This window comes from Sminthopsis crassicaudata, chromosome 3 (assembly GCF_048593235.1).
Source record: "Sminthopsis crassicaudata isolate SCR6 chromosome 3, ASM4859323v1, whole genome shotgun sequence".
Classification (NCBI taxonomy): domain Eukaryota; kingdom Metazoa; phylum Chordata; class Mammalia; order Dasyuromorphia; family Dasyuridae; genus Sminthopsis; species Sminthopsis crassicaudata.
In genome coordinates this window covers 56,897,102-56,914,230 of record NC_133619.1, presented here as the reverse complement: position 1 = coordinate 56,914,230, position 17,129 = coordinate 56,897,102, and the positions used below count along the sequence as shown (strand labels likewise).

General features: G+C 34.4%; 1 protein-coding gene across 5 annotated transcripts in view; it reads right to left on the bottom strand.

Annotated features, from left to right (window-relative positions):
* Positions 1–17,129, bottom strand: part of DOCK10 (dedicator of cytokinesis 10) — a 325,083-nt gene that overhangs the window by 120,626 nt on the left and 187,328 nt on the right. For all 5 annotated transcript variants that reach the window (XM_074298584.1, XM_074298583.1, XM_074298585.1 and 2 more), the window contains exon 7: positions 16,846–16,980. In XM_074298584.1, coding sequence (XP_074154685.1) covers positions 16,846–16,980 — 135 coding nt within the window. The remainder of the gene's footprint in view (positions 1–16,845; positions 16,981–17,129) is intronic.

The window sequence follows — 17,129 nt, the reverse complement described above, 5'->3', positions numbered from 1 at the left end:
CCCAGATAACTTGCAAATTATGAATAGGAACAAATAATAATATTAATATCAATAATAACAACTGACATTTAGGTAGCAATTTGAGATTTGTCAAGAGCATATAAATTATTTTTCATGCATTATCTTATTTGATCCTAACAACAACTCTGTGGGTTAGGTGCTATTATTATCAACATTTTACACATGAGGAAATTGAGACTGCAAGATGTCTATTGACTTCCCCAGTGTCATGATTGGTAAATGTCTTTCTCAGGATTCAAATTCAGGTTTTTTGACTATAGAGCTAACTATACTAAGGATTCTTAAACTTTTTCCACTTGCGATTCCTTTTCTCCTAAGAAATTTTTATGTGATCTGTGTATATAGGTATATAAAATAGGTATCCACATCAAACATTTACTGGCAGTAAATCATAATTTTACTACCCTCAATTCAGTTATGAGATCCCACATGGGGTTGTGAACCACAGTTTAGGAATTTGGGTACTATACCACCTATCTAATGTCAGAACTTATTGTCATTTAAGTTTTTATAGGAGGTGACACCTTTTCAGATTGGATATTTGACAGAGAAGTAGTAACTCTGTTAACAAAAGTCACTCTTGAATATTTTACACTGCCATTTTTCTTTGCAGAGGTGATATATGATCATAGATATAGAGATCTTCCAGTTTAACCTTTTCCCTCCTCTTTATAGTTGAAAAAACTGAGGTCTAGAGAGGTTAAATATCTTGTCCAAGATTATGCAACTATTAATGGCAGAGGAGAGATTGAGATTCATATCGTTGGAATCAAAATACAGTTCTTTTCAGCTATTCCATGAAGGTAGTTGAATTTCCTATACTTCTAATAGGTAACTTTCTATGGTTGAAGAGACAAGGCAAAGTTATCAACTTCAAGAGCTTTATGTGTATAGGCATTTCAGGAATCCAATTCTGCATTCATTTTTAAGTGATAAGGCTAGATAGAGTGTATACTCTCCTTCTGTATGGCTGGGCAACTTACATTCATTTTTCCTTGGTGTCAATGTAAAATGAAGAGCAGTTGAATTTAGAATATTTGGATTTGGAGTTAGAGAATACTGGTTGGATAACTTGATCTGTTCCTGATTCTCTGTGTACCTTCATATGTAATATATAGTAATTTTAATGAAATTTAAATATGTACTTTTAATGTATTTATCAAAAAATTTATATAAAAATATTATTTGATCTTCATAGCAACTTGTAAGTTAGTCAAAATGGAATTATAAGTATTTTGTGTTTACATATATGTATACATACATATACACACATACGTAATATATGTCAGAATATATATGTGAACTCTTATTATAGCTAGTACTATACTATATTATGAAAACCTTCTCTAAAATAAGGGAATTGAAGGGCATAATTTTATCAAATGAACTGAAAAGGTAACTCCAGGGAGTTCACTTCAAATCTATTCAATTCAATTTCATTCAACAAACAAGTATTAATAGTCTACTATGTGCCAGGCTTCCTATTATGAGCTGAAGATAACAAAGAAAAAAATGAACCAGTGCTACCTTCAAAGAGCTTATGTTCTATTAGAGGAAAATAATAAGTTGACAGATAAGTTAATAGAAATATACATACAAAGTAGTTTGATGGGGGGGGAGAGGAATCTTAAGACAAGAGAGGACAAAGAAAAGCTTCCCAGAAAGATTATCCTCCAGCCAAACTTTAAAATCCTAAAGGGGGAAGATAAAGAGGGAGAGCAATGTATCTGAGGAGGACGGTTTATATGATGGCATGGAGTTAGGATCAGAGGTTATTAACTTTTTGTATCATTGTCTCTTTGATTGGTCTGATAAAACTTCATAAATCCCTGGTTAAAAATCTCTGAGAGATTCAAAGTCTTGAAGTGGAAACAGAAAATATTCCAATTTGATTGGAGGATATAATGTGTGGGGAAAATTGATGTGGAATCAATCTGCCAATCTGCCACTAGATTGTCAAGAAATTTAAATGCCAAACAATAAAGATGATTGTTGATCAGCAGCCAGATGATCAGTCACTAAATATTAATCACTATCCCCCTGTTGCTAAAAAAAATATACCCCACCCCTCAATTTTCAACAAAAAATGATGATAAACTATTGATCATATTTTTGGCATCTGGCAAAAGGTCACCAGGACCAGTGTTCTATCCACTATGCCATCTAACTGATCCCAATATTATAACTTCTATGAGTAAGTTGGAACCAGAGATCTTGAACAAATTTTTTTTTCTGAATCTCTATGAACCTGCTTGTTGGTGCTGTTGTTCAGTTGTGTCTGATTTTTCATGATTTTATTTGAGGTTTTCTTAGCACAGAAGCCATTTCCTTCTCCAGCTCTTTTGACTGGTGAGGAAACTGAGACAGATAGTGTTGACGGACTTTCCCAGAGTCATACAGCTAGTAAGTGTCCAAAGCAAGATTTTAACTCAGGAAGATGAGTTTTCTGGGCTCTAAATCCTATATTCTATCCAACATGCCACCTGGCTGCCCTATTCAACCTATTCCCTCTATGTTCTTTTCCTTCCTTCCTTCCTTCCTTCCTTCCTTCCTTCCTTCCTTCCTTCCTTCCTTCCTTCCTTCCTTCCTTCCTTCCTTCCTTCCTTCCTTCCTTCCTTCCTTCCTTCCTTCCTTCCTTCCTTCCTTTTCCTTCCTTCCTTCCTTCCTCTCTCTCCCTCCCTCCCCTCCTTTTTTCCCTCTCTCCATCCCTCCCTCTCTCCTTCCTTCCTTCCTCCCTTCCTCTCTCCTTCCATGTCTACACATATACATGTATATAGACACATATACATACACATATGTACCATATAACACATATCATGCATATATGTATATATAATACATGTGTGTATATACACATGCATTTGGTGTACATTGGGGAAATTTATATAATCAGTCCTTTCATCCACAGGTAGAAATATCAAATATTTCTTCAGACTTTTAAAAACTTAACATAAAACAGAAGGTCTTTGTTTTCAATGAAGACTGAATAATGAATATTTTACTGAGTCAGAAGCCTTTAATAAGAAAAAAGGAAAATCACAGGTCAATTTCATTTCCATGACTCTTTCTTCAGAAGGGCAATAGTATTAAATTCTCTTGTACATGGTGTACATTAACAGGCTCACTCTGCACTCAGTCTGTATAACTAAGTTCTCTTCTTTCAAGTTATAAGGGTTTCCACAAATCCACTCTTGGTTCTATGTATCATGCTACATAAACTAAAAAGGGAGGACCTTTTAAAAAGGCCAGCAAATTTTTCTCATCAAAAGCTGAGCCAAAATCTTTTGCATATTTTTCAAATGGAGGGAAACAGAGAAGTATGTGAAAGATGAATGTTGTATTCTCGTTATATTCCAATGTAGTAAACAAAAAAAAGTGTTCTTTAAGTCAGTTAGGAAAATGAAAATTTCTTTTTCTTAAATACCCCTTTTGGCTGAGGAAAGGAGAGCCCATCATACCACAGATGTCTCTTTCTCCTTTTGGAAAGTCACTTTTCCCTAGTTTTATGATGGGGTACATTGAGAGCCTACCTTTTTTTTTTCCTGAGGCTGGGGTTAAGTGACTTGCCCAGGGTCACACAGCTAGGAAGTGTTAAGTGTCTGAGACCAGATTTGAACTCCAGTTCTCCTGAATTCAGGGCTGGTGGAGAGCCTACATTTCTAAAACAGGCTAAGCTAAGTGAAAGGTGGCCAGAAATAATTTTTCTCATGAGAAAAAGATACCACTTCAGATGAAGACTCCATCTAAAATGCAGTAAATACAATTGATGTGAAGCAGAGTTATGATAGTCATGGAGGACCACAGGAAATACAATATCCAGCAGCACATTCTGATGATACAATGTCCAGCAGGAATTAGGCTCACAACAGTTGGAAAACTAACTATGTACTATTGGAAGAAGGGGCTACTCTTCCATGTGAGACAGGTTATACCAAGCTTATGAGAAAATTGATCCTTTTTTTTCTTACCATGCTGTCTCATTAAATGCCTTTGTTTGAATCAATTGTTCAAAATAATCACTTTGACTGATTAGTAAAACATACTGGTGGAGGTTCATGAGCTATAATTTTGAGTATATGTGAACTCCCACAGTACTCTCAAACTGGATCACCCTTTCTCAGAAGTCCATGTCCACAGAGAGGACTCCATGTGCTACAAATAATAATGCTTAAAGAATAAGATGGGAATGAGAATTGAAGGCATTTGCAGGTGGTATGGGGAGAATGACCTCTTGCAAAAAGTGTGATTCAAGTGAAGTCTTGAAGAAAGATAGAGAAATTAAGTAGGGGAGAGTACAGACAGTTTGCAAGTCTGGGAGGATGGAGGTACTTTAATGTTAGGGAAGTATGATAGGGGAGCACGTGGGAATAAAGACAATGAGTTTACTTTTGGACATGTTGAGTTTGAGAGATCTATGGCTAGGTCTTGAAGGAAATTAAAAGCATGGATTAGAAGAAAAGTGGCAAAGTCTTCTAAAGATGGGAAAATATCCTGAATAATAATCAGATTGTCTAGGAATAGGGACTATATTGCTGTCTGATGAAACATGAAGAAATGACAAGGTGGGGCAGGAGAACTTTATATAGCAACTTGAATTATACTGGGGAGTTGAGATTTGACTTGATAGGCAAAAGGAGCCAGAGGTTGTGTCAGAGACTGGGACTTGAAAAGCAAGGCTTTTGTGAAACAATGTCCAGGAAGTCCTTCCTAACACACACTTTGTCATTGCTGTGATTTGTCAAATATATTTCACAATAATCATATTCAAAAGGTAAGAGATGGGAAATAGAGAGACAATAGGAAGCAATTGCAGTTTTAAATCTGAGGTGCTAAAAAACCTGAATCAGAGCAGTTGCTATGGAAACAAACAGAAAAGAATACAAATGACATTATAAAGAAAGAATTGGCTGAAATTAGTGATTGAATTGATATGGAAAGTGGAAGGGGGTAAAATTACAGCTAAATTTTAGTTTTCAAATCTCAGAGACCAAGAAAATAATAGCAACATTAATATGAGGAAAAAGAGTAGATGTACTAGTCTGGATGAGAGGTGTGAGTAAAGAGCTATACAAAAAAAAATCTTATCCAATTATTTTGCTTTAGAGTGCATGGAGCACTTACTTAAAAAAAAACAAATAAACAAACAAACAAACAAACAAAAAAACCCTATAGCTATGAATCTCCACTGTTGTATTTATTTTGTACTTATTAGCCCTAGGACACAATTAGTTCAAAGAAAAGTATAGTAACAGATATAAGTAGCAATTAAGACTTTCCCCCTTTCACCTCCAAACTGCTCCCCTCACTTTTAATTTGGCCCCACTCTCTTAAAACATACATCTACAATGAGAAGAGTAGTTATAATAGGTGAAATACATGTAAACCTTTATCCACATTTGTGGAGGGATTACTTATGCCTCTGATGTGTACATACATATATCATCTTAAGAGATTCAGAGGCATGATGTGATTTTCCAAAATCCCCATATCTACCACAGTCTAGCCATCTGTCCTCTCCTATATCTCACTGTGTAGGAAATTCCCAGTATTGAAAATTTCATCTTTGATGCAGTTCTTTAATTCTTTTATAATTTAGAGTCTTAAGTTCTCAGAGTGCATCCCAGTACACTAGTTTCACTATTATGCTGGTTTCCTGTACTAAAGTGAGCAAAGAGAGTTTAAGAATCACTCTCTTGGAGCTTTCTAAGGGTGCTAAAAAATTAATGACTTTTTAGTGAGCACAGTGAATTTGTGCCTGACACAAGGCTCCAACCACCATCTTCCCAACTCAAAGTTAGCCCTTTAAACACAATGCCATCCCTCTTAGAATTAATGTATTTTCTTACATTGTTAGCCATCCTTTTAAGTAGAAAAGATACAAGCAAATGGAATCTCCATAAGCATTTGGACCAAGGAGACTGGGAAAGTTTTATTTAATATGGAACATTGATACAGAGGTAGTTGGTGGAAATGAGTTCTCCAAGGGAAAATAAAATGTGTAGCTTACTACTTAGCTCTAAAATGAAGATAATAATACTTCTGCCTTTCTAGGAATAGTATAAAGAAAGTCCTTTATATATTTAAAATATTGTTCATATTAGCTTCTATTATCACACACAAAAGATCTCATTTGATTTTTATAATATTGTGGTAAAGCAGAAAAGTGATGTTTTATCCCTAATTTATAAGAGAAGATATTCAGGAGATGAGAGTTCGGTCAACTTGTCCAAAATCTCATTAGTGCTAGAGAAAGAATTAAAATACAGTTCTTATAACTCTTATTTACCTCAGTGTATTCTCTATGACATTCTGTTATTTTGCTATAGGAAAAAAAATGAGGTAAGGGGAGAATTAGGAAAGCACAGTAGCATATAAGCCACAAGAAGGGAGAACTTAAAGGAGGAAATGTACCTGTCAGATGGGAAATAGTCGATTTTTTTCTGCTAAATTGTAATAACTAGATTGTTATCAGCTGCTAATTATTTTTTAAAAAAGAAAAAGAAAAAAAATTAAACCAAAACAACAACAACAAACCTCAGGATACTCACATATCATACAGATGTTTTGTTTATTCAGGTAATATTGGTAAAGGTTAGTCTCTTTAAAACGATAATTATTGACTCTTTGGAAAAAATTCCAAACTACAGTAGAAATATCTGGAGATTGCTTTAAAAAGTATACATATTTTATTTGGCTTTTGTTGTTTTCAAGGGAAACAAATTTTATGCTGAGTATGCTCAAATTCTAAATTGTTTCTAAAACTAACATGAAATTAGTTTAACTTGCCTAATCCTATAAGTAACACTATCAAGGAGATAGAAACCTATGTGAAAATGAACATCATTATAATACACTCAAAAGAAAATAAATATCCTACAAGTCATTGGCCTTTCTATGTAGATAACTAATAACAAAAGAATTTGGGAGTTAGTGTAATATTTTAAATTGGTTTTTAAGAAGCTGTATTTTATGAATTGTAGTTTCATTTCAAGATAATTGAATGAAGGAGCAGAAAAAGCTCTTGGCAAGCATTGGAGAAGTCAGAAGACCAAGTTTCTAGGATGAGGTTCACCATTTATTAGTTCAGTGACTTTGGACAAGTTAATTAACCTTTCTGAACCTGTGTTTCTACTCAGAAATCATTACACTAAATGGTATTATTATAATACCACTTATCTCATTTACCTCTCTAACCAAAAGGATGATTGTACAAATATAATGAAGTCCTCTACGGGGAGATGAGGGTGCTGGGGATGACCTAATCTCTGGAAAATGCTACACTAATATTAAGTAGGAGGTCTGGGGCAATTTTGCAAAGGATCAACCTAGTGCTGCTTATACAGAAGGAGATATCACTCTTAAATGGCTGAGAGAATGCTGAGAATAATCCTGCCAGCACGGGGATCTCTTTCAGCTTATTGCAGAGAAGGCCTTCAGAGGCACACATGAAGATCTAAGGATGCTTTTGAGAGAGAGAAATGGACTAGAACTCTCAGAGCCATAGATAAGTATGAGAACAGGAGCATCTTTTTTGATCTCAATGATGTGTAACTCTTGAGATTATGAAGAAAGGACCTTCCCTGGGTGAGGTGCTCTCTCATGGTTTGAGCTGGATTTTTATTGATTGTTGGTTATTCTTCAATATATTCTAATCTATAGATCTAATTTCTATTTTCTATTTTGTTTGGATAGATAAGTTTACTTGATATTAGGTTATTGGGCATTTGTATTTTTTGGTGTAAATATCATTTGGTGGTAAGGGGCTAAACTGGTCATTTTAAGCTAAGGGTTACCCTCTTCTTGAAGAGCAATTAAGGAAGTTGCTTTCCTTTTCAATTTCTAAACATTGTATTTAGAGACATTTGAAGGTGGCACAACATATTGAATACCTCTCTAAGAGAAAGGAAAAAATCACCTAGCATCTGGTTCTAGACTCTTTTTGCTATAATTACCTGGTGTTGCAGACATGGCCCTCTTCCAATTTTCTGCAAAAGTGGACCAGACCTAAGAGAAAATCTACTCATTTCAACCGTATCCATTCGTCCACCCACCCATCCATCCATTCATCCGTCCGTCCGTCCGTCCATCCGTAACATTTGTTACATGTATATTTTAGATAATCTTCCTACATATGACTTATATAAGGTATTATATTTGTATTTTAAGCCACTTTTGGCTTTCAAAAGAGTATTTAGAAAAGGAACATTCTATTAATATCTTATTATAATATTTTTCTATTTTGAGATCATCAAAGATAGCTAAAATATAAGAAAGTTAATGTTTAAAAGATTAAGATATCTGAATAGTTTTATGTCCTACCACCTGCAATCAAGATAATAATGGTATCTAGAAAAAAATCAGTGAAATAGTTCAATGATATTCGGATGTCAGAAAATATGTTAAAGTTATTTGAGTTAAGTTTTTGCAGCTCATAAAAGCTTGCCTTCCCTTTTCAAATTGTTTTATATATATATGTATATATAATATATATTTTGATATGTCTTCAGTCTTGATCTCTCCCTTTAGCTTTAATTTATTATTTCCAAGAACTTGTTATATGTTATATCCATGTCTAAAAAACAACATGTCTAAAATCTGGTATGATAGAAAGGCAATAGGCTTTAAATTTAAATTCTTACTCTTACAGTAGTGGTAAAAACTTGGGAACTTAACTTGTCATCATAGTTTTTATACACCATGTACTTCACATAGTAGTTGTGAGGAAAGTGGTTTTGTAGTCACAAATCTTTGGATTTGGTTTTCTTAACTTATGATTCAGTGACCCTTCTAATACATGGGCAGATTTTATGGGATATGCGAACTTATAGGGAAAAAATAAATCTTTCAATATAATTTTTTCCTTTGTAATGCTTTGTATTTTATTTTATGCATTTAAAAATATTATTTTAAGAACATATCCATAGGTTTTACCAGGCTGCTGTAGGGATTCATGACAAAAATAGATTAATACTAGCATTTCTATAACACTGTGTACTGTACTAAGTAGTTTGCAAAAATGATCTTGTTCAGCCTTCACACCAACACTAGAGAAGTAGGTGTTATTATTATCGCATTTCATAATTAAGGAAACTGAAGCACATAATGGTTTATCTAAAATTATAGACCTCAGGTCTTCCTGACTTAAGCTCAGCATCTAGCCATTGTGCTACCTTCTTGTCTATAATAAAATAGACTCAGAATCTCTTCTATAGATAAATAAGTTACTATGAATCTTTCTAAAATCTGCCCTTTCTCCAAATTTGTTTTTTTCCTCAATGATGCTACTGCTCTCCTAGTCATTAATGCTCAAAGCTGCTAAATTATCCTCACCTCTTCCTTTTCTCTATTTCCCCATTCTCCACTGTGTTATCAATTGCTAGGCATAGAAAGAATCTGACCTTAGATATTTCTTGCTTTTGTCTTTTACTTACCACTTAGTGAAATCATTCTAATTCAGGTGCCTCCTGCCTACATGATTATAATTGTTTTTTCTGCTTCTAATGTCTCTCCTTTCCAATCCATCCTTTGTGCTGAATATAAAAATAATCTTAATTGTGACTATTTCATTCCCTTCCTCCAAATCCTTTAGTGACTCCCCATTGTCTAGTGAATAAAATACCAATTCCTTAAAATAGAATTCACTGCTCTCCACTATCTGGCCCCAGCCTGCTTTGCTAGAATTAGCTCATGGTACTCTTATTTGCTTGGGTATAACCAATATGGACCAATCATTGATCTCATACTGCCCCCTACTGCCTTTGTACATTTGCACATGGCCTTTCCTAATGCCCAGAATAGACTCCCTGCCCAGACAATAGGTGGTGCAATAGGTGGATAGAGATGTCTTGGAGTTAGGAAAACCTAAGTACAAAATTGAATTCAGTAATTTTTAGCGATGTAATAATAATGATTATAGCCTACCTTACAGGGTTATTATAGAGATAAAGTGGAATAATATTTGTAAAGTGCTTTGTAAACCCTAGAACAGCATATATATCCTGACTATTATTATGATTGTTTTTATTATTACTAATATTATTCATTGAAATCCTCCATTTTCAAGACCAAGATCATGTATTCCTCTTCCACGATATCTTGTCTCTTCCCTCTTCCTCCAAATGAAAGAATGATTTCTCTCCCCCTTGAATCTTTCAGCTAACTATATTAGACCATTCCTATATCGTAATCATTTACATTTATTATTTTCCTATGTCCTATTAGACTCAGCAACTGATTAGATTTGGAAGAAAGGAGGAAAAGGAGAAGGAATATTCTAGGATACTTCTAAATTTGCAAACATGGGTAATTGAAAAGAGAAAAGGATCCTCCAAAAATTAGGGAAATTCAAGGCTTTTTGAGGGGCAATAATTAATTCTGTTTGAAACATATTGAGTATGAAGTGTTTATGGCATGGTCATTTTGAGATATCCAGAAAGCAGCTGGTGAGGCAGAAATGTGGGAAGAATTCCAAGTATGTCATCTCTTTGCACCAGTGAAGACTGTCATCATGCTTAGGGAATTTTAGGAAGGCTTAGATAAATGAAATGACTTATTACTCATGGATATTCAAAAATGGGAATTGCATCCAGGTCTCTATAACTCAAAGGCTAACTCTCTATCCACTGCTGTCTTTTGTTAAAAAGTCTAAAATTCCACCTAGTCTGTCTGGCCTTAATCAACAAACTCATTATGAGAAATTTCACTTGATAACTTTCCAGTCTCATTCTATAACGATAGACTTCGTAAGCCAACGACACCTCCAGTGTGAGAATGATTCAGACATGAACATATTCCTTATAACAAAACACATTGCAGCTTCAAAGCAAGAAAAACTATAAAAATGGACCTTCTTGGAATTCAAATTGTCATTGTTAAAATTTACAACAGAGTAAAAATATATATAATAGAAGGTCTTTTCTCTTAACATACCTTGTCTGTAGGGATAGCACTTCAAAAGTAATTTTAAAAAAGGCCAGGGCAGGGAGCAGCTAGGTGGCACCGTGTATAGAACGTCAGCCCTGAATCAGGAGGACCTGAGTTCAGATCTGTTCTCAGACACTTAACACTTCCTAGCTGTGTGACCCTGGGCAAGTCACTTAACCCCAACTGCCTTACAGGGAAAAAAGGCCATAGGTAAAACAACTGATTTTGGTAATGTTTGTGGCATCTTAGTGCTTTACATATTCTAGACAATCTCACTTTTTCTGTACTAACATAAAAGTTGGTGTATTATATGGTATCAGAATGACCAGTAGCATGGTATCAATAGACAGAACATTGAACTGGAAGTTAAGAAGATGTGGGTCAAAATACCATTTCAGATTTTCAAAACAATACAGGATGCAGGGCTTTAGTAATTTACCCAGAGTTTTTTATTCCTAAAATAAGAAGGTTGAACTTAATGACTTCTAAGATCTTTTCTAGATCTAAATTGAGGATTTTCTGATTTTTTAGTACTGCAATAGGATTATGGAGACCTATTCAGGCCTTTCAACTGAAAACAGAGAAATTCGGCAAAGAAGAGGACTATTATATACAAAAAGCTCCTTAGTAAGTTACATAGTCTTTTGCCTAGTCCTTAGGCTTGACTTTCTCTCCTGCTCCCAGTTACCCTCATGCTTAAGAGATTAAAAGAAGTCTAAGTCCAATAATGGTTTGCAATAAAATTTATGTTATCAAAAGAATTATGATCTTATATTTATCTATGCATGGAAACCAACATCCAATAAAATATTAAATATCAAAATTAAAGTGATGTAGAACCTATACCTTTTTGATTTTTCTGGTATAAGAAACAGCAAAGATATATTTCATCTTCTTTGTGAATTTAACATATGCTTTGTGCCCCATACTTCAATCTACTCTATCTATATAGCTTCATAGAATACTATGCAGCTAGATTTAAAAGGGTTTCGCTTGCCAGAACAAACTTGAAATGCATGTGAAAAAGTAAGCATTAAGATTTCCAGTTCAATGTCTATAAAATAGAGCCTTCTTTTACCTATTGCTGTGACTTTTTTTTTTCAAACTTATAGCCAAATAGTCTCTTTTGTGGCCAACAATAGAAAAATACTTTCTACCTCCATTAGATTCTTTATTGTTCTTTCCATATGGAAATTTGGCATCTCCTTTAAAATGCAATTATCTTCTACTTTTGCTGGATTGCTTTGTAACACTTAATTAATTCTCTCCCTTTAAAGTTCAGCATTATTGCCTTCTGGAGGAATTCCAGATTTTGAAATGAGAACTATCCAGAAAAATACCAGGCTTAAAATATTTAAGAAACCTGAATTCAATGTCTATAATTTCACCTCCTTCTGGACTTATTCTTGTGATAATATCCAGTTCAATAGACAATCAAGTAAATGACTTGGCTTTCTGGTCTAAGTAGTTTCTCAGTGAGTCAATAAACATTCATTAAACACTTTTTATGTGTTTAATGCTGTGATAAGCATTAAGACAAAAATGGTATCTGCACTCAAGGAACTCATATTTTAATGAGGGAAACAATATGTAAATAACAAGGTACAATACAAGGTCTTAGGTAGCATAGGTAATAAGTGGTCAATCCAGGTTTTAAACTCAAGTTCTTTGTCTCCAAACTCATTGTTCTTTCCATGTAGCATGAAAAGTCTACTGTGTAGCAGGCACTATTCTGAGCCCTGGAGCTACTAAGACCAAAATGAAACAGTTCTTGTCCAAAGGGAGTACTCATTCTATCAGAGGAAACAATATGTATAGCAAACATATATGTGTATGCACACACACATATATAATATATAAAATAATATAGTGTAGATGGAGAATAATCTCCAAGAGAAATGTACTAGCAGGTCAAAGCATTGGAGAAGGCTAAAGTTGGTAGGATTTGAGGCAGATTCTGAAGGAAGCCAAGGAAATTAAGAATAAAGGTGAGGAAAATGTAGATTCCAGATATGAGAGACAGGCAGTGCAAAGATCCAAAAGTGGGAGATTAAACATTGAATATGAAGAACAGCAAATATATTAGAGTAGCATATTATAGTGCATGTACAAGGAAATTAAGTATAAAAATTCTTGAAAAGAAATGCAGGACCAGGTTATGAAGTGCTTGGATGTCAAATGGAAGATTCTATATTGATTCTCAAGACAATAGTTAACCACTGATGTTTATTGAGTGGAGGAATGGATTAGAGTTGGGGAAGACTTAACAGCATTAGGAAAGTTTGCAAGAAAGTAAGATTTAGGGGAAAGGATTATGGGATCTGGTTTGGATGATGGAGTTGGAGATGTTATAGGATATATAATTTAAGATTCCCAAAAGGTAACTGGCCATTAGATTGTGAGATTCTTGAAGACTCTTTTATATCTTCAGGGCTTATTATAGAGCTTCAAACATAAGAGAACCTTAATAAATGCTCATTGACTAACTGACTGGGACTATGGCTCAGAAGAGAGAATGAACTGGATTTAGAATTGGAGATAATCTGCAGAGAAAAGTTATATAGATGGAAAAGAAGAGATGATCTGAGACATACTGTTGGGGATATTCAAAATTTGTGGTTATACAATGCATGAAGAAGCAAATGAAGGGCAAGTCAGAGAGAAAGTTAAAAACTTAAAGTGGAGAGAATGGCTAAGCTTAGAGAGGTGATCAACAGTGTCAAATATTGAAGAGGATTACCACTGAGAAGAAGCTATCAGATTCATCATTTAAGAAATCATTAGTAATTTTAGAACAACTGGAGGCTAAAACCAGAGAAACTTTTGTTTGAAATCTTCTGGGGTGGGGTAGGGCAGATGCTTCTAGGACTAATGTCTCCTAGAAAAACAATACACAATCTAAGGATTATTCCCAGATGAAATCCTCTTCATTACCAAATTCAAGAAGGCATATAACCGATTGAATTTCCAAGTCAGGACTCTCTTAAGAAGAAGAATTTCATTTAGAAACACAATTATTTTTGAGGAAAGATAAGAATTTTTTGGAATGTGAATGAGTACAGGTGGATGCACAGATGGGTACATTGTATCCTCTTATTTCTTAATATACATATAGCTTCAATGATATAAGCTAAGTACCAGAAAAATAGAATCAGTTGTAAATACTATACTATGTAATCAAACTTAATTTTCAAGTACCAAAAAATTTAAGATCATAAGATTTTAGATTTAGAAGTGACTTCATGGGTTCTCTCTCTGAACCTGTTTGTTTATATGTAAAATATGATGAAGAAGATTATAAGGCTAGATGACCTCTTGATCTAATCTAATTTCAAATTCATATATCATTAACTGGTCTAACTCTTTCACTTTAATGAGGAGGGAATTGAAACCCAGAAAGGCTACATGGCTTTCCCAAAGTCATATCACGACAGAGCCATGATTCCAACCCATAATCCTGAATCCAAATCCAGCCATCTTTGTACTGCCCAAAACAAATATTCACATCCTCCTTTCTATTTGGATAAATTACATTCTAGGAAGTGGTTCTCTTCTGAATAGTCTTTAACATAAAAAGAACTAACAAATGGACTATTCCCAGAACCCTAAAAAAAAGTGAAATGTTGGCAATTTCGAAGAAATTGGAAGGGAGCTGACTATTGAGCTTCTATTCATAGGCTACTTAGCTTTGGCCAGAACAACCTAACATTGGGCAGACACAGCCAGCTTTTTCACTCTGAGACACTTTTCATATGTATGCCAATCTTATGGGTACTATAGCAGCTTAGAAGAATAAATGGGAGACATGAGACATAATATAATATCTCTTCAGGAGGAAGTCAATCCTGGTCAGAACTCAGTGGACCAGAATAATCACCCCCATTATAGCACTATCCAAAGAAACCACTTAACTGCAATTAGGTTCTGGTAAATAGAAGTCTTGTACTTTTAAAATATTCAAAATATTCAAGTAGAGCATTTGGACCCTTTGATTTCTAGCAGGGATTTCTAAGACTGGTTTTTGTTTTTGTTTTTTATTTGCAATCTATCAGAATATTATTATTGCTTTTAATGATTCCCTTTCTACCAACAAAAGACTCTTCCTTCCTTCTCAGGCAACTTAAATTCCTTATAGCTAATAAGCAGGTAGGATTAAATTTTCAACATCTCTGTGGGTTTGCGTGCTGTATGCTTGACATCTCACAAATGTTGTTTTCTGGGCAAAGTGTGCCTTAGTTGCTGGCCTCTCTGAGGGAAGAACTATTCAGAGGGAAACAAAAGGTGATGCAATTATCTGGGGGATTTCTGAGCACCTAGATAGCCAACCAGGATATTTTATGCAAAAATAGCTTACAAATGAGCTCTCGAGGTTGATCTGAACTCATGAGATTGCTGTAATACTTTGCTTTGCAGTAGAAAAACAGCTCTGGAGGGAGCTGAACACAGAGTTCTGAGAAGAATAGCTCAGAATATATAGGAACAAGACTGCTTCTGTAGGGTAATGACTAAAGTGATCACAAACCTCCAATCATTTCAAACTTACAGAGCCCTTATAGTATTATAAACTATATCCCTTTTTTTTTGAAAGCAAAGGTGGTCTAACTCTTGGGGGGGTCACAGGAAGAAGGCAGAAGTGAACCTTTTTCAATGGTATTAGGACTTCCCTAAATAAGAGGGTGAGAAAAAGAAAATAGTTCTAAATTAATAGGGGGTATTGTGGTCCCAACATAGAAATCAGGAGAGTGATTTTGATTGTTCTGTTCAATGGTAAAGAAGGTGTTTAGAGTGAGGGAAACTTGTAAAACAAAGCTAATAGGTATCATCACCTACTTTTTTTCTTAGAGGTAATTGGGGTTTAGTGATTTGCCTAAGATCACACAGCTTGCAATTTGAGAATGGATTTGAACAAAGATCCTCCAGACTCCAGGGCCAGTGCTCTATCCACTGCTCCATCATAGTTGCCCCCATTACATACTTCTAATGTGGTCTTAGTGTCTAAAGTATATGGACACTTGGATTGAAGGATCAAGAGAGGCAAATTCCATGCAACATGTCTTCCTCTCTGCCTTTTTTATTGACTATCCTTTGTGCCTAAAATGGACTTCTTCCTATTCTCCAATTTAATGGAACCCTTAGTTTCTTAGGGATTCATCTTCTACATGAAATTGTCCCTTCAGGTGCTAGGATATCTCCTCCCACAGCCATTCTGTGTTTGTTTAGCATATTCTTGAATGTGAGTGTATTTGTATTTGTGGGCACATTTATAGTTTGTTCAGTTATTTTTCAGGTGTGTCTGACTCTTCATGATCCCATTTGGTGTTTTCTTGACAAAGGCACTTGAATGGTTTACCATTTTTTCCTCTAACTCATTTTACAGATGAGAAAACTAAGGCAACCAGGGTGAAGGGACTTGGCTAGGTTCACACAGCTATTAAGTATCAGGAAGATAAATCTTCTTGACTCCAGGTGATACCCTCTATCCACTGTGCCACCTAGCTGCCCCTGCACATATGTATATATGTATATATATGTATAAGTATATGTCTATATCTATACATGCATGCATGTACACATGTATTTTTTCTGAAATAGAATAATAGAAATAAATAAAATATGTCCACATATATATTCAAGTGAATATATATTACATGTATACATATATATTTATAGATTATATGTGTGATACACGTATACATATATACATACATTTTTAGGGGTAAATCCAGAAAGGACTGTGATATAAAAGTAAAAAGAATCAAAAAAAAGAGAAAACCATTACTAAGTAAACACTATTGAAATAAGAAAGCTGAAGCAAATAGAAGAAATGTAACCATAGAGATTACAAAATAACTTTTTTTTTTACAAGTAAAATGTCAAAGAAAGAAAATAACTTGGACTCACCTGCACAACACCTGTACAAGAATCCAAAAAGATGCAGCCTTTAGGTTCTTTGGATATTTTCTCATCTTTGTAGAAGTTCATAATGTAGGAGTTATCTGGCAACTGAGTTAGCTGAAAGTAACGCTTTTTGAATGACTAAAATAAGCCAAAAAAAAAAAAAAAAAAAAAAGAAAAGAAAGAAAGAAAGAGTTGTTTGGGTGAATTACAAAACTTTTTTTTTCATAGAAATTAGAATATTTAAAAATGCCTTTAGATCACTTCAGTTCTCGGACACTGTTCTGGAA